This window comes from Pongo abelii, chromosome 2 (genome assembly GCF_028885655.2).
Source record: "Pongo abelii isolate AG06213 chromosome 2, NHGRI_mPonAbe1-v2.0_pri, whole genome shotgun sequence".
Taxonomy (NCBI): domain Eukaryota; kingdom Metazoa; phylum Chordata; class Mammalia; order Primates; family Hominidae; genus Pongo; species Pongo abelii.
Window position 1 is genome coordinate 69,885,089 of NC_085928.1, and position 23,058 is coordinate 69,908,146.

At 39.3% G+C, this 23,058-nt stretch overlaps 1 protein-coding gene across 2 annotated transcripts in view; it reads left to right on the forward strand.

Annotated features, from left to right (window-relative positions):
• The window catches only part of RAD18 (RAD18 E3 ubiquitin protein ligase), an 86,054-nt gene extending 64,154 nt beyond the window's left edge, over positions 1-21,900 (forward strand). Inside the window, exons 12-14 of one of the 2 annotated variants that reach the window (XM_054550277.2) lie at positions 113-266; positions 8,709-8,771; positions 17,636-18,502. In XM_054550277.2, the coding sequence (XP_054406252.1) occupies positions 113-266; positions 8,709-8,771; positions 17,636-17,738 (320 nt within the window). In that variant the 3' untranslated portion in view covers positions 17,739-18,502. 2 annotated transcript variants of the gene reach the window in all.
• Positions 21,901-23,058: the final 1,158 nt, after the last annotated feature.

Genomic DNA, 23,058 nt, shown 5'->3' on the forward strand with positions numbered 1-23,058 from the left:
TGATGTATACTTCAACTTTACTAAGTGCATATGGCAGTATTAAGTGTTGCAGAAGTAATAGGTGTACAGAAGTTGTAGATTTTAAGGTACTCTTAAATTTATTTTTTCCTAGGACAGGAAGATAATATGACCTCAGTAACAAACCACTTTTCTCAATCAAAGCTGGACTCCCCAGAGGAATTGGAACCTGACAGAGAAGAGGATTCTTCTAGCTGTATTGATATTCAAGAAGCTCTTTCTTCATCAGAATCAGATTCATGCAATAGGTAAGAAACATGCAGTAGTTGATTATTTTAAATGTCTACTTCATATGCACGTGTAGATAGATAGGCAGAAATAATTAGAAAGTAGCTTTGAGGCATGGTATGGTGTGTCACTCTTACATTTCAGTCCCCTTTTACTGCTGGGTCATCTTCACAGTGATAACAAGGCAGGATTTGGGAAGGTAGTACGGGGATCAGAGGGTGAGTTTGGTCTCTATTCTATAGCCTTTATGTAGATATTTTTCCTACCGTTGGAAAAGAAAGCATGATAGACAGTGAAATTTTTGTCAAGACGATGAGTAAAGGAGATAAAAACAACTATATTGGAAAACAGAAATGATCAGAAAGACATGGCGCATAGGAGAGTTAAGAAATGAAAAATTTAACTGAGTAAATAGAACAGATGGGGAAACTTCAAAAATGAGAAGTTTGGTAATGAGTCATTTCAAAAAGATTTTAAAAAATATATAGGATTTATTTTACACACACACACACATGCACACACATACCATTTTTTGTTCTGGTCTTTCACTTAATGTTATGTCATAAATGTTACGTTTCTATAGGTTGGCACAAAAGTAATTGAAACCATAGTTACTTTTGCACCAACATAATAGCTTATGTTTATAATTGTTATTTTTTAATGAGTACAGTATTCTGTTATGTCTCTGTACTATAATTTACCAGACCCTTCAGTTTCTGTTAGAGCTCTACATTTCTCCCAGTGTTCTACTTATGTACCTGATGCTATGGTAAAGCTCTTCCTTTGTTTCTATTGAATACTTTTTTTTTTTTTTTCATTTTTTTGAGATGGAGTCTCACTCTGTTGCCCAGCCTGGAGTGCAGTGGTGCGATCTTGGCTCACTGCAACCTCCACCTCCCAGGTTCAAGCATTTCTCCTACCTCAGCTTCCCAAGTGGCTAGGATTACAGGCCTGTGCCACCAGGCCTGGCTAATTTTTTTTTGTATGTTTAGTAGAGACAGGGTTTCACCATGTTGGCCAGGCTGATCTCGAACTCCTGACCTCAAGTGATCCACCCACCTCGGCCTCCCAAAGTGCTGGAATTACAGGCATGAGCCACCGTACCTGGCCACTTTTCTTATCTTTATTATTCTGATATGTAGGCATTGCCCTCTGAATGAATTGTACTGATTTAAAATGCCTACCTATCAGAATCACTGCTTAGTGCCAGTGTTATTTAATGACGCTGAAACTTAGTCAAGAGAGACACCTATTTGATTCCGGTAACTGATACCACAGAAATCAGGAAAAGATTCAAAGTTAGAAGGGACTACCAGTCAAGACCAAATTCCTTTAGTAGAATCATAACATGCTAGAGATATGTGGTATTTATTTATCTGGTCCAACTGGGCATTCTCAGGGTGGGGTTAATGAGTATATTACATAGATTTGGCCTTGCTGTGCTGAAGACATGCCAGTCTCCTCACCAGCTTCATACTCAACCCCTCAGATTCTGTTATCAAGGATGCTTGTAATCAAATTGAAGCTTAAGTGGTAGAGGAAATTTTCATTTTGGGGATGTTCCTTGTCTTTCACTTCATTTTTCCTTGTGGTGTTCAGTGTTGTAAGCGATTTCTATTATCCCTCTATATTTTATTATTTGATTTTTATTTGTGTCAGTCATTTATACTGCTGACAGTTGAAAGAATAAAAACAGAATGAAGCATCCTTATTTTGTTTCCCTGCCCATTTAACTTCAGAGTTAGGTTTAGTGTCTAGTTGTAGCAGTGGATATTTTGTTAATTAAAAAAAAAATTTCCTTTGCATTAGCCTCTCAGAGAGGATAATCTTTTGTTTCTTAAGTTTGTAAGTTAAATGTAAGCACAAATGTTTAATTCTCTTTTGAACTTGAATTTTTGTAGACATCCATGAGAACTCCAATATTTGGAACTAACCTAATGTTCTTATTTTTTTTCCTTAAAAAAATACAGCACTTTTTATAAGAATTTAAAGTGATTGACTTAAAAGGAATGTATTCTCTCTCTTTCTTCTATCTTTAATACAATGTTTCCTAATCCTTTTCTTCAGCACATATAGCAAATGATAGTATTTCTGTGGCATGCCAGGATAAAGAGATGATGCTGCCATGGGTTTCAGCCATGCTGCCTCTCACTGTGGGCTAGGGATTAATGCCTGGTATACAACTACCCTGTGGGTGAGGGAGAGAACACATCAATTAGGAAGCTTAGCTTTTATTATATGAATACACCGTTGAACAGTTGAATAGGTGGGACATACATAGACAAATAGGCTCATGGTGCTCCTGTAGTAGAAAGGACAGCAAGAGCATTTGAAGCACACCTGTTTGGGGGCAGGTAAGGCAATGATTGAGTCAGTTGAAAAAGAAATTAAGTGACTTAATCTCATGATCCTAATGAATGGTAAAGCCAGTTTTCTGAATTCAGATATAATGCTTTCTTCTGCTTGTTTTTGCTGTTCTCCAAATCTCAGAAGGCACTGAGGCCAGATTAAAAGTTAAATGAACAGGTGACATATTAAAGTTACAGGTTTATGAGTTTCCCCACTCCACTGTTTTCATGTAACTCCAGAACCATAGAGGATAATGGAAGACAAATTCAGTCCAATGCTATTTTTCAGAGTAGAATCTATCATGTTTTTAAAGTTAAAAATTATCAGTGTACATGTTAAATACAAGTTTTTCAGATTTAGAATTTGTTCTTCTGAAAATAAGAGTCCTAAATGTCTCCTGGACAGAAAACTCTGGTTCTGGGGGTTTTAGGATCCAGAAGACAGCATGCCCAGATGGGCTTGGGTTAGTTCACTTGATTTGCATGTGAAAGATGTGAGCGTACAGGAACCGTGTGGGTTGGGGTGGTCAGAAAAGAGGGAACAGATTTGGCTATAGCAAGAGAGAGTTTTTGCAGGTTGTTTTTTAGGACTAGATCTAAACATTTTAAAATCAGCATTTCAACTAGGATTCCTGGATAATGGGAAAGTCCAGTGTTCGGAACAGCATGTATAGCATGTGACCTCTTTTCTAAAAGGGGGAGGAATACTTATATTTGTTTGGTTTTGCATAAAGAAACACTAGAAGAATACACAACAAACTAATGAAAGTGATTGCATGTTGGAGACAAGAGAAAACAGGTTGGATGGGAACAAAGGAGGAAGTGGGCCAACTCAGTATACATCTTTTATGTCATTTGATTTTGAACCATGTAAATATATTAATCTACTTTAAACAAACAAAAAAAAGAGAGCAAGTACTGTTTAAACCTTCCTCTTTATAAAGTTTTGGAAACCATCTCATCAGTGTTAATCGTCATCATAAATTGGTTAATGAAGTTTGGTGGTGTAGACAGTAAGGAAGACAAATATATTAATGAAACTTTGTAATTTAGAGGGTATTGGAATTATTAGAAAAATTACTAAGTAAGTGTTTATTTTTCTGGTCAAGTTGAGAGAAAAAACATCAAACTAGTGGAACAATATCCTAAGTTGGAAGTGAAGTATTTTACTGTAAGTCAGTGATGGCTTTGTATTTTTTAAAATCTTCATAATTGCTATTGGAAAGTTGACATTATATTTCATTTTATAACTTAAATGTGACATTCAATGAATGTAACGTTGCCACAAAATCTTTTTCTACTAAAACTCATTACTGTGTGTATTTTACTATAGACTTTTTTGTGGGAATATTTATGAACTTTAGAATACCCTGAAAGCAAAATGGTTCATTCTGTTTCAGGTGGTGAGTTTTTTTTTGTTGGAAGTTTCTAGAAAAAAATGTGAGAACATGAAATAGTTCTTCATTATCTTTTGCATTTTTGAAAAGAGCTTCGGCCGGACACGGTGGCTCATACCTGTAATCCCAGCACTTTGGGAGGCCAAGGGAGGTGGATCACCTGAAGTCAGGAAGATCAGCCTGGCCAACATGGTGAAACCTGGCCTTTACTAAAAATACAAAAATTAGCCAGGCGCAGTAGCATGTGCCTGTAATCCCAGCTACTCGGGAGGCTGAAGCAGCAGAATTGCTTGAACCTGGGAGGCGGAGGTTGCTGTGAGCTGATATCGCGCCACTGCACTCCAGCCTGGGCAACAGAGCAAGACTCCATCTCAAAAAAAAAAAAAAAAAAAGAGCTTAAACTGGGTGTGGTGCATGAGGCGGACCATCTTTTGGATGAATGGAACATTTGTTTTAGTATCTTTGTCCAAGATACTGTGACATCAAGTCCTTGAAATGTGTATGACTCCTTGAGATCCATGTACCTAGCAGTCAGTCTTCTTTGTTTCATTGTGAGAGGTTAGCTCAGCCATTGGCTTTATGACTCTGGAAAGGTGCCTGGCACGTGGAATTTTAAATTAATCTCCCAGAGTTTCAGTTTCCTCATTGAAAAAATGGAATAATAGCTTTTTTTGTTTGTTTGTCCCTCTAACTTCCCTGGATGAGTCTACAAAGCAAATTAGATGATCATATATTGTGAATACTTTGTAAATAGAACGTAAACTTATTGTTGCTTGGTTTCATCTCTTGTTAAGGATTTTGCATGTATTAATAAGTTATTTTTATTATTTTCTCTTATCTGAAGCTGTCTTCATTTTATCTTTTTTTAGTTCTAGTGGAGAGCAGTGAAACTCTTAGCCTTGTTTTTTCCAGAACTGTGTTGATGTTTGTGTGACAAAAACCTTATTGATAAATAGGCAGGAGAGCGTATTCTTAACTCTGGTAAAATCAATAGCATTTGATTTTTCTGCTACCACTATTGAAGCAGCACAATATGGCAAAACAAGATGAGTTTTGCATTCCCATTCCTGTTTTTCTACTTACTTTAATTTCTCTCAGCCTTTGTCAAATGGGGAGAAAACTTAGGGTGCTTCTGTGAATTAAAGCTAATGTGAAGGCTGGACGTGGTGGCTCATACCTGTAATCCCAGCACTTTGAGAAGCCAAGCAAGGCGGGAGGATCACTTTAGCCTAGGAGTTTGAAACCAGCCTGGGCAACATAGGGAGATGCCATCTCTACAAAATATTTAAAAATTAGACAGACATGGTGGTATGTACCTGTAACTACTCAGGAGACTGCGGTGGGAGGACTCCTTGAGCACAGGAGGTTGAGGCTGCAGTGAGCTGTGATTGTACCACTGCACTCCAGCCTGAGTGACAGAGCAACACCCTGTCTCAAAAAAAAAAAAAAAAAAAAAAATTAAAAAAAGCTAATGTGTACAAAGTAATTATCACTCTGGCTTGTAGAGGTAGTTGCTCAGAACATGATAATTTTTGTCATTCTCATAATTGAATGAGTGTTTTGGAAACTGGAACTTTACTATTCTAATACATTAGCCAACTGCTAAAATATTTGGCATATAAACTATTGTTCATCTTACAGATTACTAAAAATAGGGGTTTGAGGAAAGATTCATGGTAGCTGACAGAATTTATTTAAGTACCATTGTCTGGTAGGCATGTCATCCTGCATTGATTCTCCAGTGATCTACCCTTGAAGAGTTATTGTTTTAAATTGGATATACTCAACCACGTTCAAATTAGTGCCACAATTAAGGGAAGAAATAGGGGCGGGTAACTACTAGATAATAGAAAGATTCCACTTGTAGGTAATCCTTAATCCTCAGGATTTTTATAGCAGACGTTTGCGTTTTTTCCTACCCCACAGTACTCTGTGTACCTGCCATGCTGGTACTGATGAATTTACACTCTGGTGTCATAGAAACAGTGGAAATCAAAGATTAAAATAGAACACATAATAATCAGGTTTTCTCGGGCAAATTGGAGCATGGTGCTGAGGCAATTATTCAGATAATTCAGACCCAGATCTGTTTTATAAAAATGGAAGTGACATTTGTTGAACATTTACTATGTACCAAGCTCTATGCTAAACATTTAATGTGTTATATTGAATAAGCTTTTAAAAAGCCCTAAGGAATACATGTATCATTATCCTGATTTTATATGTGAGGATATTGACACAGAGGAAAGTTAAGTAACTGGCCCAAAATTACACAGTAAGTAACAGAAATGAGACCTCAACTTAACTTTGTCTGACACTGAAATCTGTGGGTTTTTTCTCTAACTAACATTACCAGTCATACATTTGCCTTAGATATTTGACATCTTACTTTTCAGCTTTAGTAGTAAATTCTTTACTAGTAGAATGAAATAAGGTGCTACAAAAGGAATATGCGAAGATAGTGTTTTCCTTTGCTGAAGAAGCTGTGCTACTTTCCGTCAGAGAATGACAAGAGTGAGATATTACAGAAAAACCAGCTTGGCCAAGGTGTGCATGTGTGTGTGCATGTGTGCATGCACACACACAGAATTAGCTTACATTTCTGCAACTTAGACCTGAAACTAAGGCTAAAAGCTGACTAAAAGGTGTGAAAAATAAATTGCAGGTGTTCTAAATAAGCCTATTAACATCTTCCTGGACCAAGGTCGGGAATTCCATCGAATTCAAGATTCGATTTTGAATCTTTGCCAGTGAGTCTTTCTCACATGTAATCTATATATTAATATCCACTGTAGCCTGGACCAGTAGGGACATCAGAGAGGGCCATTTGAATGCCCTTCCATAGGGAAGCTGTAACGTTCATGTACCAAACCTTACATTCATCCAGCTTCTTGAAGTGTGGTCTTCCAGAATGTTTCAAGACCAAATAGTAGACAAGCTGAAAAAGTTCCTTGTTCTAGACTTTAAAGCTGTAGTTGTGTAGGCTTGTATGTGCTCTGACCCCAGAAATATCAGAATGAGTAATTAATTTTCTCCTTTGGAGGATTTTTAAAATGTCTTGAAAGAATATTAAAGGAATTTTTGATCTTCAAGGCATATTAAAATGACTAAGACTTCAAAAATATTAATTGCTTTTATCCACAGGGAAGCGATCAGAGAGTGATAATTTTAGTAACACTGACTGCTATACCTAAGTGTCTTTTTGTAAAATCCTATTTGTGAAACTATGTTTAATTTTAGGAATGTGGTTTTTGAGCAGATATAGTAATAAGTACATTACTTTAAGAAGGAATGAGCAGTTCTGTCTGGTATTTTAATTGTATTGGCATCAACTGTGTTTTTCAGTGGTGACTAGAATTGGAACAGCAGATATAGCAGATAATCCTGAAACTTCATTTTAGATAAAATTCTGAACCTCCCAAATTTCATATCAGTCCATTTAGTGATTTGGTTATCATTCAGGTGAGTGCCTGAGGTGGGGCAGAAGGAAAGATAATGGGAATTGAAGACACCAGGGAGCTGTGCAGCCTGGCTGGGCAGTGACATTGAAGTCACAGAGGAAGAGGAGATTGCAGGCAACTTCTGAGATGTGTTTTTTGTTAACCACCTCTAACATCTGTTTTCACTGAGGTAGCATAGCAAAAACCTCTTAGGTTTATGTCATTAGTGTACTGCAAATATTTTCCTTTAACAAATCACTGATTTGTGCTGGTGATTTGAAAGCCCCTAGGTAAATTGATCACAGACTCTACTAGGTTAGTTGACAGGCTTGGCCATCCTCCTTTCTTAGCTAGAATAGTAGAGATGCTTCGTAACCTTCCTACTTTAAAAAAAAATTGTGTGTGTTGTGGAGCATGGGTGGTGGCTGGGGTGTTGGCAAGAAGCTTACTTTACTCTTTCTCCAACTCTGTGACTCCTGCCAGGCCCCAGAACTACATGATCCTCCGCAGCTCCCACTTCCCTAGCTCATGGGTTTTCAGTAGGAGCAGTATCACCCCCAAAGGGTGGAATTTTGTTTTTCGTGGGGGTGGGGAGTGGGTAAAAAGGTTACTGTGTATATGCATAAAACACAGATATATATATATATATATATATGCTTTATACGTGTGTGTATGTGTATGCATACACATACACACAACACATGAACAAATAGACATCATATTTGTGGTATTAAAATTTCATGGGATTGGGGGAAAAGTGTAAAAAGGCCGCTTAGAAAGATGATAGTTTTAAAAGCTTGAGAAACAGTACCTTAAGCACATCAGGTAAAGAAGAATGGATGACACTGGAGTACAGAGAAGGGAATGAAAAGGTTGGGTTAAAACAACTTCAGCTTTGTTTAAATTGGAGTAGTTCTCTCTGAGGTAAGGAGTAGCAGGAGCTGGGGTCTTGTGAATAGAAGGGTTTAGAACAACTTCTGTTGAAGTAGGGGTGGCAGGGAATCTCAGCCTCCCTGGCTAGTGGAAAATACTAATGATGGTAAAATCTGCCTCAGTGTTCTTCAGCACCTTTGGCCTTTGCTCCTCCTCTCCTAATGGAAACTACATTTGGCTCTCTCTTTCCTTGCCCACCCCCACTCTCCCTCCTTCCTCTTACTGGTAACCACTGGTTTGCTTTCTGTCACGATAGACTCATTTGTTTTTCTCTAGAATTTTATATAAATGGGACGATACAGTCTTCTTATTGTCTGTCAGTACTGATGTACATATCCTTTTAGTTCCAGTTCAGACATCATAAGAGATCTTTTAGAAGAAGAGGAAGCCTGGGAAGCATCACATAAGTGAGTTCTCATAATCATGAAATAAGCATGCACTTTGACCTGAGAAATTATACTTCTATGCAGCTGATTTTCAAACAAAATGATATTTGTGCTTTCTGGTTTAAAGAAGTAGTAATCCTCATGCAAGGTAAAGATTTTCAGTTTACTACTTGTTTCTATATATTTCTGCTAAGAAATAGAATCCTATGTAATAACTGTAGTTATGTATCAGATGTTATTTCTGTATGGATAAAATGTTCTTATGGGCAATTAATACAGTCATGCATCACTTAACAATGGGGATACGTCCTGAGAAATGTGATTTCATTGTTGTGGGGACATCAGAGTATATTCACCTAGATGGTATAGCCCACCACACAGCTGGGCTCTAGGGTATAGCATGTTGCTGCTAGGCTACAAACCTGTACAGCATATTACAGTTAGGCATTTGTAACACAATGGTACCTGTTAGTGTATCTAAACCTAGAAAAGGTACAGTAAAAACATGGTATTATAATCTTATGTAATTGCCATAATGCAGCTACAGCGATCTTTTCAAAATGCAAATCTGATCACTGTTACTCATCCCTCTGCTCTAAAAATCTTGAATGGCTTCTTCTTCCTTTTAGGTTCAAGAAGGGACTCTTTAATATGCCTAAAAGGTCCTAAATGATTGGATCTCTTTCTCCAAATTCATCTCTTATTATTTACTTCATATTCATATTCTTTCTGCTTCATCATATAGACATCTTAGGTCCTCCTGCATGAAAAGCTCTCTCCCACCACAGAGCCTTTGAACTTGTCCCTCTACCCAGAATGTTCTTTATTTTTTCATCTAGTTTACACCCCTACTCAGCAGCTCAAGTTCTTCCTGGATCCAGTCCTCCTACTGTAGGCGCTTACAGCACTGTGTCCATCTCTTTCCAGCACATTTATATGATTATTTGTTTGTCCATCACTCCTACTGGTTTATAAGTTAGGCATTTTAACCCCACTGTCAACATGAGCCTAACTCATAGTAAATACATGTGTGATCTCATTTAAATATAACACTATGATGTACTATTATCCATGTTTTACAGTGAGGAAACTAAGGCTCAAAGGGGTAAGTCTCCAGCCCAAGGTCATAAAGCAATAAGTAATAAGTGATGGAGATGAGATTCTAACCTAATTGTCAAAAGTCAGCACCCTCAACCATTAAACTCTACTATCTTTCCAAAGGAGGAGAGGCTTGCTGTGCAGTTGACATTTTGTAGTTTCATAGCTGAATCACTGGGAGAGTGGAAAAGTATGGTGTATCCAGGGCATACATGGTTTTATTATGAGATATTTGGTGGTTCAAGCAGTAGCATTTTATTTAAGTTCGAGATTTTGGCTGCATTACTGTCTGTCACCTAAGCATTATTTAACTTTGAGTTCTGGAAGAGGAGGAGACTCCTTAGCTAACTACTTTCCTCTTGTACCTCTTCATACTGAACTAACCCTGACACCAGTGACTATGAGCCTAGAGTTCCTGAGCCCAAGCCTGTTCTTGATAATGATAACTTCTTAAAGTCATTACTACCAGAAAGCACTTAGAAAACAAATCCTATCATTTCAGTTTTTAAAGCGAGAAAGATACAAGAGCTTATCTAGCCCAACCCATTTGTTTTATGGAGAAGGAAGCTCGGCTCCAGAGAGGTAAACTGACCCTTGGTCAAGGTCCGAGGACTAGTTAGTGATACCGCCAGGATCAGAATCCAGGCCTCCTGATTTCAGCAGAATATAGAATAATTTAAACAGCCGCAGTTCCTTCTAAGGAAGAACTTATGCTGTGATGTAGTTTTAAAAGCAGAATCAGGAAAAGCCTCCAGAGCTTTACTTTTCAACAAAATGTTGTAGTTCTACAAATACCCATCTTAAGCTTATAGGCATTTTTTTGTAGTACCACAAGTGGCATATTTGAGATATTAGTCTTAGAACATACCATATCAGTTCCAACACATTCTCTTAATTCCACAAACGATTTAGAGGTTTCGCTAGCAACACATGGCTCCATATAAAGCAGTGTTTTTGTAAGCAGCAGGAAACTTATTTTCTACAGACTGGTCTTGGGGTCTTATATCTACATTTTGTATTTTATGAGATGATTAGTCAGGTGTGGCCACGAGACACAGGAGAGGCTCAGGAAAACAAGTTTCATTATACTCACAGGTCCTAGAGACAGGGCATGGCACACCATGCAGGTCCACAAGGGAAAGACACTAGCGTGGTCAGGAGGCAGAAGACAGGAACAAGGGAAGTGCTTTAGGCTAGAACCCTGATTGGGGTTTTCTCAGGAAAGGCAAGGCAGGGTGGGGTGAACAGGGCAGGACTGGCTAGTTTGAATAATTTCAGTGGCTCCAAGCTATAGGAGTGGTCCCTAGTTACCTAGAACCTGGCCCTGGCATGATTAAGGCAGAGGGCTATTGCCTCTTAGGGTGTTGGGGCCAGATAGAGGAGGTGTGACTGTGGATTGGTTAGTTTGCATGTCATAGGCATACTCCTGGCTGGGCCTGTTGCTGTCTCTGAGAATTGACCAGCCTCTTCTTATGCCAGCAGAGGCAATGTCTCCCCAGCTAGAAAGGCTATATATTATGATGTCAAAGCATCATAATATATAGGAAACACACACACACACAGTTTTTACTTAGCCTGTCTGATGGTTCCCTGAAGACTCTACTTGCAAGACTGTCTTTACTTGACTTGGAGCTTGCTCAATTCAAAAAGCCTTTTTTCTAAGGGTGTTTGTTGAAAGCAATGAGAGGCATTTGACTAGCTTTGCAGCTGTCTGAGGCGGCAGATAACAGTTGGGGCAAATGATATGCTAACCAAAAAGCAACAACAACAAGCTACAAGATATATTTACATTGAACAGAATGAAAATAGAAAATGGTCCTGGTGTTACTTCACATTTTGGGGTCTCAGTTTCTTTACACATAAATGTGAGTAAAATGTATATGCTTCAGTGAGTCTAAGCCCTTTGCTCCAGTTCTGCTCCTCCTCCAGTGTCCCCTCTTCTCAGTGAATGGTAGGATCATAGTCCTCCCCACTGTTCAAGCTAGAACCTAGCAATTATTTTAAACTTCTCACTCTCCCTTACCACTCACCTGCAGTCGCTTGCAAAGTCCTGTAGATAAGTGGTTCACAGACTTAAAATTAAAATCACCTGGAGGACTTGTTAGACTACAGATTAGTGAACTCCACCCCTAGAGATTCTGATTCAGTAGCTTTAGGAAGGGGCTTAATGATTGGCATTTTAGCAAGCTCCTAGGTATAGCTGGGGCAGCTTCTGTACTGTCTCAATCCCTTTGTGTCACTGCTTACTCCTGCAGGCACTTTAATTTCCAGCTTGCAGCAATCACTGTCCAGCTGTCTCTCTGCCTTGGTCTATTGCCAGTTCATTTTGCCAGTGAAATGTAACATACAGGTATTTTCCCCCTTAGACTTTAAAGTAGCTCTCCACCATCCAAGGCTTTTCATGTTCTGGCCCCGGCCTACCTGGCTGGCTCATGGAATTTTATTCCCTCACTTCCCCACCCCACAACTGTGGCTTTGGCCAAGCTGCCAAGCTGAACCACTCACAGTTGCCTCATGAGTTACACCGCCTTGCCTCTGGCCTTTGCACACGCCGCTGCTTCTGTCCAAATTGCCCTTTCCCCTTTATTCATCTGGATAGCAGTTGACATTCCTTTCCTCATACTCTGTTCAAAAGCCCCTGATTTTGCTCCAGCAGCACTCTCACCCTTTCTAGTGAATAAGTACACTGGATTTTAAATCCCTAGCACCTAGCACCGTGCCTGGGCAGCCCAGCATAGGCACTCAATAAATATGTGAATGAATGAATGTGTCTGTCAGTCAGTCAGTCAGTCAGTGTTTATGGGATCTGAATGTATTCACTAGTAGATTCTATGTTCTTACTTGGCTTTGAGAACCTGTGAATGAATAAGGATCACCACTGTAAACCAAAAACAAAATTTTAAGCCATCAGCTGACTGAACAGACTCCCACGTTGGCCAAGGGGACCCATAGAAACCTTAAAAACAGTCCCTGGCCATGACAGCACAGGAGGTCAGACATGCCTCATTATACCTCCTCCCTTTTGCAGTGTAGACATAACAACTGGCCAACATTAATGTTAGAATAGAGATCATAGGACTGACAGAACAGATTTTTTTGTGGTGATAAAATACCAAATTATAGACAAGATCTAAGGCCATGCCAGGCAAGGGTTAAGTAAATCACCCCACACTTAAAGAGTAATTATGTTCTAATTGCCACAAGGTTTTTCTTTTTCTCTAGCAGCTAAACAAGCACTGGCCTTGAGATAAACAATGTTAAAACAATTGTAGCACAACTACACAACTGCCAGATGCTGACTAACTGACCCCCTGTTCCACAAGCTATAACTACAGCATTGGTTTGACAAGAGACTGATTTCAATAACTTTCTCCTGATAAGAGACCACTGACCATGGACTGGTTCTGGCCAGTTTTATAGTGGCTGAGCAGTTGAGTGCCTTTATGTCCTAAAAAGACCTTTTGACATAAAAGGCCTAATTGTAATGTATTTAAATGTTAAGTCTCCACCCAAGAATCAACATGGGTTGTGTGTAACATGCATGCATGCATTAGGACATGCATTAGGACCCCCCTTTATGAATAATCATAGCTCCTCCTGTAACCTGTTGAATATGTATGTTTGGTCCACACATTCACCATAAATCCCTTTTCCCTCTTCCCTCCCTTACAGTGCCTGTCTTTTGGACTCTGCCAGAGTTAGCACTTCTCAGCCTTGTCAGAGTGGTCACCTTGCTGGTTGTAATTGTTTATAAGAAATAAAGGCTCCTTTCCAAATTTGTAAATTTGATTTTTAAGCTAACACCACTTAAAAATCTTGCTAACTCTTTGTCTCTATCTCATAGTGCCTTTAAAAGAAAATTTTAGAAAATAACTTTATCTAATCTTATAAAATCAGAAAAGGAAGAATCATTTTCTCTATTAATAGTCTACATTTCATCTTAAACCCATAAGAAGTTGTTTGCAGCACTTATGAGCCTGTCATGTTTATTAAATGATACAGTTACTGTAATTGAAAGTACTTGCAGCAAGAAAACAGTGAATCCCATCTTTAAAAAAATGAATAAAAGGAAACTCAGGCCTGTTTACAGTGGTCCTTGATCTGACCACTCTCTGTAATCAACATGAGGCAAGGAGAGCCACACACCAAGAGATTCTTTCTATGGGCCTACCAAGAAGGAAAGTAGGTCATCCTGGAAATAATGTGTATTGGAAGCAGGCTGATGATGAATGGCCAGATCTCCTAAGGCATGTTTTTGCATTCAGTAGATTCAACACTTTAACAGTAGATAGATGCCTCACTGTGGCCCTCCCCAGGAATATCCTCCCATCTGGCTAACATGCTATTGTCAAATTTTACTAAAAGAAATTCATTAGTAATACCTGCTGGAGACCAAGAATTTAAAAACCTGTTGTACCTGTGAGATCTTATTAAGTGTTATTCCAATAAGTCAATGTGTTACATGCATGGAAAAAAATATGGGTTGGGTTATTCTATTAGGATTCTTGCATTTTAGGGGATGAGGTGTTTTAGAGAATAGTTCTGGGAGAACCACTGAGATCCTTGCCAGGAACTCCCCTCCTAAGGAAGTGGAAGAAGTATAGATGACTTCTTCCACTACCTCAATAGCTGTGCAGCTATCATAAAGGCAAATCAAAGAGGGGAAACATGGAAAGAAAATATTACTGAAAAATGTTAAAGGATTATTAAAAACAAAGTATGAGAATAAAGAGCAATAAAATAGAAGTTAAAAGTAAGGAGGAACATCCCACTAAAACTTAAGCCTTAAAAAGAGTCAGAAGTCAAATAAGTAAAGACAATAAAACATTAAGATAAAAAATTTGACATGATGAAAGTTGAGAGATTTTAAGAACATAAACTAAAACATGAAAAAAAAGTAAAAATGATAAGAGTGATAGCAAAAATGGTGGAAATTCTCTGCTCCGTAAAAGCGATAACAAAACTGCAAAAATTGTCAGAATCAACTTTTAGGAAAACTCTGAAAATTAACCAAAGGCAGCAGCAATTTAGGTAGGGGTCATTTATTCAAGAAAAATGTCTGAATCTCAGTGACAACAGTGAGCTTTGTGGTGATTCGACTGGCTTTGTTCTCATCCTTCTCTCTCCAGTTCCTCTGTGGCCTTGGGAGCCAACAGTCTGCAGTCATGGTGAGGACCAGCAGGCTGACAGCCTGCAGAGAAGGCAGAGTGGGGTTGGAGCCCCTTTAAAGCCACATTCCCAGAGAATTTTTACTTAGCCTGTCTAATGGTTCCCTGGAAGACTCTACTTGCAAGACTGTCTTTACATTACCTGACTTGGAGCTTGCTCAATTCAAAAAGCCTTTTCTCTAAGGGTGTTTGTTGAAAGCAATTAGAGGCATTTGACTAGCTTTGCAGCTGTCTGAGGTGGTAGATAACAGTTGGGGTAAATGATATGCTAACCAAAAAGCCTAATGGTAAAAGCTGAAGAATAAGATTTCCATGGGGGTTTTGAACAGCTATAAAATATTCCTGGGAATCTAGAGGGCCGCTCTCATTCATAGAGCTTCTGTGCATGCTTAGGAAAGACCTAAGGAAGCACTAAACTTTCACCTCTGGTTAGCCATGAGGCTGTGTGCAAGCAGGAAGTAGAGGCTAAGGCAGAGTTGTCCACTGAGTGTTGAGTGAATGTTGATTGCATGCCCCAGCACACACACACAACCCCTCAGCAAAGACTGGTTTTGCTGAGTTTCTGTATGATATTGGTTCCAGATGTCTAAGGAACTCTTCAGTCATTAGTGGACTACAAAGCTAATCAAGCAGACACTTTTAGTTGCCATATACAACAAAGAATACATATTTATAGGATTGGTTTAGAAAAGTCACTAAACAATAATAGCAAACAGCAACAACAACAAATCCTGGAGAGATCTTGTTTGTTGGTTGTTTATTTTTGGTATTTATCATAATTGGGGTTCTTTGACCAACTTTGATCTTGATTTGATGTGTTTCAACATTTTTAGAAAATCCACAGCCGTATATATTTACATATTTATTTTCCATAGTTCTTTCTCTCCTTTCTTCCAGGTATTACAGTTATACACATGTTATGCCATTTTTGTTGTCCCACAGCTCTTGGCTGCTCTATTCTATGTGCACCCCCTCACATACTCCTTTTTCTCTTTGTATCTTAATCTGGATGGTTTTTATTGACATATCTTCAAGTTCACTAAGTCTTTTTATCAACTTTATGTATTGCACTTAAAGCCTATTGAAGGAATTTCCATCTCGAAATGGGTTTTTCCTTTGCTTCATTGTGTATCTTACTTTTTGAATGCTGGCCATGCAGTGAAGGACCATAGGAACTGAGGTCAATAGTGTTTGTGCCTAGAAATGCACATCCTTCTATTGGGTCATTAGTGTTGGGAGTTGAGCTGGGTAATTCAGAGTTGACCTGGATTGGAGTTTCCTAGTGACTAATGTGACCTTCAGTGCATCCACTTCAAGTTACTCTAGCAGGTGGCTGCTTTGACTTCTGCTTAGTTTTGGGGCTGGATTGCCGGAGGGTTTTTCTCACTGATTTTGCTCCCATTTTCCTTTCAGCCATGCTTGCTTTCCTGCACCAAATAGGGGCATATCTTCACCATGTCCGTGTCTCTCCCTCAGCCATTTCCTGCTCCTGCTTATTGCTTGTTGTTAGGCTCATGGTGGGAAACAGCCGGGGTTCACTGTTATCTCAGTCCAGCCTGAGTCTTAGGTAGGCCCTGTGTGCCTGAGTCTCAGGAGTGGGCCTCTCTCAGCACTTCCGCCTCCTCCCATGGTATCAGGCTACTTGACCAAACCTCTGCTTGGTGTCAGTGTAAGGTCATCAGCTGGAGATGATTTACTGCCCCTTCTGTAAGGTAGAGGTTTTAGTTTCTGCCATTTCCCCTGCAGCAGTGAATCTTTGCCTGCGTTCCTGCAAATGAGGTCATATGCCTCCCCTTGAGGCAGACTGATTTCACCTGTGTTCCTTCCCCAGAGGCCATGGGTCTTTGCCAGAGCCCCAGGGGGAGTTTCCTGTGTTTCCCTCAGCAATTGAAAAGCTTATGCTTCATGGGAGAGAAGCATTCAGGAAAGCAGGCAGGACTTCTTCCTGTCCCCAGTAGCCACTGAAGTGGCCCCTCTCCATTCTCCTGTCCTGCTCCCAGTCTTTCTTGTGAGCACCTGACAGAGGCTCGTGGAAAAGAGCTGGCAAGTGTGTGCAGACTCTCCTTGTGTCAGGGGCCTGCAATACTAGCCTGTACCTAAGAAATGAGGAAAATCTTAGCTGATTGTTCTTTACCTGTTTGTATGGCTGCCACCTCGTTCTCCAACACTCTGCCAAAAGTGAGAGAAGTGTGGCCCATCTTTGGAGGGGCATATTTTTCTTTGGAATTTTGCTTTCTTAGTTCCTTTACAACCTCAGGTCTCTGAAGGATCAAACAGAGTTAAGATTTTGTTAGACTGCCTGGCTTTTTCTTGTTAGGATGGGAGCAGCTTTTTGTTTGCCTTTTTTTCCCAGCCCTCTACATGCTAAACAGAAGCATAAAACTCCTAAATTTTAATTCAGAAAAAGGGGTTCAGAACTCATTTACTATCTGTGATCTTTGCTAACTCACTAATTCATAAAGTGGAAATACTAATAATAACAATTATGAATTCATCAACAGAATAGAGGGTTATTTCGAGGTTTTAATGAAATAATATGTGTGAAAACACTTGTAAACTAGAAACTGCTGTACAATAATCATTACTTTCTAAGATGTCATTTCTTTTTTCTGTCTTCAGAAACGATCTTCAAGACACAGAAATAAGTCCAAGACAGAATCGCCGCACAAGAGCCGCTGAAAGTGCTGAGATTGAACCAAGAAACAAGCGTAATAGGCATTAATGTGGGCTTTTGCTGACTTCAAATGCATTGATTAGCATATGGTACTTTTGGTTGCCACAGTTAGATTTTCTATTTATAAATGCCCAAGGAAAGATGCTAAATTCTAAATATTACGGTTGGCTGATGTTCATTCTTTTCTGCTTTTCCAGAGGGGAAAAATGTTACAAAATATTCTTACTTGGTCAGTTGCCTCCTGCCTCTAAAACATCTCTCTCTAAAAATACTGACATTTCACACAGGCACCAGCTTTGCAGAGGAGGTAGACTCTTTGGCACTTTGGCACAGGGATTTGGTTTGGTTTGGTTTGGTTTGATATCTAAATTTCAGAATGTCCTTAGGCCATTCTCCTTCTCTTCCATGGAGAATCCAACCTCACAAAAGGATTCTTTCAGCTTCTTTATTACAAGAAACAGTTGAGTTAAATGTTTATGTTTTTGGAAAGGCAGGATGTCAGTTCACATCCTTGGTGTGTGTAAGTACCGATGCAGGCCACCGCTGTGCCTGTGTTACAGCAGCTCCATGATGGTTGTTGCCCCAGGTTAATGTAGTTGTTTGTTAGACTTGTGTCTTACACAGTTCTCAGAGTAGGATATTAGTATTATAATTTAAAGCCACAACAGTCACAAAGTCACAATAACTTAGAAACATTGCGCATATTCTTCTGAAATAGCACTTAAAAATGATTAGTGTCAGTATTTTTTCACTTGGGTCAATCAAATCTGTAACACTGAATCCAAGCTATTAAACAAAAAGTATGCAATGAATGAATTTTGTAAATGGAGTGTATCAGTTTACAATAATATTCTTAAAACAGTATCCTCTGGATAGTTGAGTATGGGTTAGAAATCATTGAAATGGATTGGTCAGAAATTGCTATCTGTGTAAAATGTCTACCAGTAGCCAGATGCTTCCAGAGTTCATAATGCCTCTCTGGCATTTCAGAGCCAGCATCCCCCAACTCCCACCCCTCTGCCACCACCCAACCCAAGCACATCAGCTTTCAAATGAGATGACAGCAAATGCGGCAATGTTAAGACAAGAAATTTATGATTTGCCAGATTCAACATTTATGACCTCCCCTTCCAAAGATTGTCTCCATTGACCTTGTCTTTTTGGTATGCTTTGGGGTTTCTGATAATGTGTGGAGTCTCATTATCTGAGAGTTTAGTTTTTCACAGTGAAGTGCAGACATTTGATTTCTTTATGAGTTCCCTGTGTTAGAAATGGCTATAGAAAAATTTGTCATAATAATTTCATTTGCTTGAAATCCTGAGGGATGCATTAAGGAAACTAAAAGCACTGGTTACCAAATCTATCAGCAGAACTGATGTGAGGTAAGTGAGCATGTCAAACAAAATAGGAGCTCACATGGCTATATTTATGTCACTGAGTTGTCAGAAATTATGTCAAAATGAAAACTGCTTGTTTCATGACAAATTATATAGTCTATAAATTAAACTGGAAGTAATTATTTAATTGCAGCAAAAGGAGTTTGTGAGGGAGCGGTGAGACCCAAGATGGGGAAAGCAGGCACATGAGTTCATTCAGCAAATATTTGGTTATCTGTATCTGTCACTGTGCTGACACTGGGAATACAAAGGTGGCCAAAGATCGTCTAGAACAGTGGTTCCCAGTGGGGTGGGCAGAAAGATTTTGCCCCCCAGGAGATAGCTGGCAATGTGTGGAGACACTTTTGGAGGTGGAGGGTGGTGAGGGGTACTACCAGTATCAATGGGTGGAGGCCAGGGGTGATGCTAAACATCCAACCCTCATGTATTAGTTTGCCAGGGCTGCCATCACAAAATACTACAGACTGGAAAGCTTAAACAACAGAAATGTGTATTCTCACAATTCTGGAGTCTGGAAGTCCAAGATCAGTAGGGTTTCTTCTTCGTCCTCTCTCCTTGGCTTCCAGACAGTGGCCTTCTCATGGTGTCCTTGCATGGTCTTTTCTCTGTGTGCGCATGACTGTGCAGGACTGGTGTCCTGATTTCTTATAGGGACAGCAGTCATTGGATCAGGGCCCATGTGTATGCCTTCATTTTACTTTAGTTACCTCTTTTTTAGATAGAGGACCCTATCTCTAAATACCATCACATTCTGAGATACCGGTAATTAAGACTTCTAACATGTTTAGTGGCAGGGGTTAAGGGGCACACTTTAGCCTACAACACTCCACAATAAAGAATTATCCAGTCTAACATGTCAGTTGTGCCAAGATTGAGAAACCTGTAATGTAAAGGAACTCCCAAGTCTACCTGAAAAATAAGGTCTAAAGAGCATTTATTGAGCACTATCTGTTAGCACTTAGCATATGTTTAATATTCATACACTGAAAGAAATGTATGTTCATATCCATCTGACAAAGATTAAGGAACTTAGAGTAAGTGATAGATCCAAAATTGAAACTGATAAACTTCTGGTTTTAAAATTCACCTTTTGGTGAAAATACAGTTCTCACCAAACTTACAGTAATTCAGAGTTATTAACTCTTTCTACCTCCTCACTCCCCTCAAAGTTATAACATCTCCCATCAACATCAGCTCAGAATGGCAGTGGTGCTTATGGTTTGTGGGGGTGCAGGTGAGCTGCTGGATGCACTTTAGATGGCCTAGTATGCCAGGCCATCCTTTCATCCTCTACTCTCGTCTTTCTTTTTCGACCTCATGTTGAGGATTACTGGTCTAGTTGAAAAAAGAATTCATACACGTAAGACCATGTATATAATACAGGGAGGTATGCCTTTAAAAACAAAACTGTATGGTAAAGACTGATGTGTCAACAGTGATAGACAAAATAGAGAAGGCTAGAACTGGGGAAAAAAAACCAGAAACAATGGATTTCAAACTTCTTAGCATCCGATAAAAGAAAGTAGCAATTATTCAAATGAGAAACACTTCTGTCTGTTATGTACATATTATAAAAGTATGGACGTAAGAGGGAAAACCACAACCATTACATTTTTTACCATTTCAATAATTTTTTTTTTGGTTTTTAGTCTGTTTTTTAGACATCCTTAAGAACAACTATCTGAGGCTGTAAACAAGTATTTACATTAACACCCATGATACTGACTTTATACTCCCTACCTGCACTGAGACCTTAAAGGGGGCATTTCTCCATTCCTTCTGTGTATTTCTGGGTATCCCCAGGTCCAGATATTCAGAATACAGACACAAGTCCATGCTTGCATATGTTGCTGCTCCCTGCGACAGACTTCTACCAGCATCTGCCCTCCTCACTGCTGCTCTGTCATGTGCACTGGGGCTGGCCCTGCTGGAAAGTCCTACCTTGCCTAGGATGCCATCCCCAATAAAGCCCCAAGATGCAAACCTGCCAAGTGCTAGGGCAGCCCTGCCTTCCTGTCAATTTCAGTCTCTTGGCCTTGCTGTGTTCCAAGTGGAAATGGGAGTGTGCTTTCCCGGTTTGCTAGTGTACTGTCACCCGGACCACAGCGTCCTGTGCAAAAATTTGCTTCCTCTCTCTTCCCCTTTCACTCTTTCTCTTTTCTCTTCCCCACCCCCCCTTTTTTTTTTTCCTCTTTCCCCTTACCTTTCTTTCCTTTCCTCTCTTCCTGTCCTTCCTTCCTTCAACTATTAGGACTATATGTCAAGTAATATGCAAAACAAAGACAGTTCCTGCCCTGATGGAGCTTGTAGATGAGAAGGGAAGATGAGCATTAAGTAATTATATAGATTAATGTACATCTGTGATGAGTGCAACAAAAGAGAGGTTCATGGCACTATCAAACATGCAATGGATGGATTTTGTTTTTGCCTATAAACTCTTGCCATAGAAAGCTTGAAAATCAGTCCAGGAGGACAGCATTAATCACCATGTTCTTTCCTTATCCCTGTCTCCCCCAAAATTCATGTGTTGAAACTTAACAAGAGGTGGGAACTTTAGGATGTGATTAAGTCGTGAGGGCACAGTCCTTATAGATGGGGTCACGGTCCTTCTAAAAGGGCTTGAGGGAGTGGTTTTGTTTCCTTCCATCCCTTCCCCCACACGAGGACACAGTCGTTGTTCCCTCTGGAGGACTCAGCAACAACACACCATCTTGGAAGCAGAGAGCAGTCCTCACCAGACATGGAATCTGCCAGTGCCTTGATCTTGGACTTACCAGCCTCCATACCTGTGAGAAATAAATTTCTATTGTCTATAAATTACCCAGTCTGTTGTATTTTCTTCTGGCAGCACAAATGGACACCCAGGAACTGATGCATGCATCTTCTGACTCCTTTGGTTCCAAAATACAAAATATTAGAATAAAGTTATGGAAGTCAGCTCATGCTAGTAAGTGCCTGTGTGTCTGCCAACTTCCCAATAGTATCAAGAGAAGCTGGACAAGTCAGAATTTCATATCACCTGTCTAGGATCACCTCCATAAACACACACACACACACACGCACACACACACACACACACACGCACAGTGCTTTCATTTGTCACAGAAAGATTCCACAGTGCATTCTCAATACTATTTAATGATTGTATAACAATCCATCTGGATCGTGTGCCATTTTGCACAGACATTCTACACTTGGACATTTATGTTACTTCCAGCTTTTTCCAATTACAAATAATTTAGAAGGCATCATGGTGCATATAGTTTTTTCCATATATATGATTACTTCCTTAGATTACATTCTCGGAAATGGAATTATTGGGACCTTAGCTTTTAATAAAATATATGGCCAGGTTTTCAAAACGGGATACCAAAGTATTCTAAAGGAATTTTTTTCTCTGGGTCTTAATGGGTTTTAAGAATCACATTGGAGTTCATCAGTGTCAATGTCACAGCAAATGCAAGGCTTTCATTTCCGTTAACTATCAAAGCTGAGAGTCCAAAATTGAAAGGGACTAAAACAAAACAATTCTATGGAATTATAAGCAAACAAAGACCAACAATACTTTTCATGTTCTAATGTAATAGAAAGTTAGATAGGTTCTAATTATCCCTAGTTTCAAATTAGAGATATACAGTAGGTTGCGTATCCTTAATTTGAAAATCTGAAATCGGAAATGCTCTGAAATTGGAAACTTTTTGAGTGCTGATATGACACTCAAACCCTCACTGGAGCATTTTGGATTTCAGATTTTTTGGATTAGGGATGCTTAACTGGTAAGTATAATGCAAATATTCCAAAATGCAAAATCTGAAACACTTCTGGTCCCAAGCATTTTAGATAAGGGATACTCAACTTGTATTTAAGATCTCTGAGGGGAATGGCTAAGAAATACTTTTATAGTGTTTCACACCCAGTCTTTGGATAGCTGGATACATTTTCTGGCAAGATTCTAGAGCTGTTCTTACTCT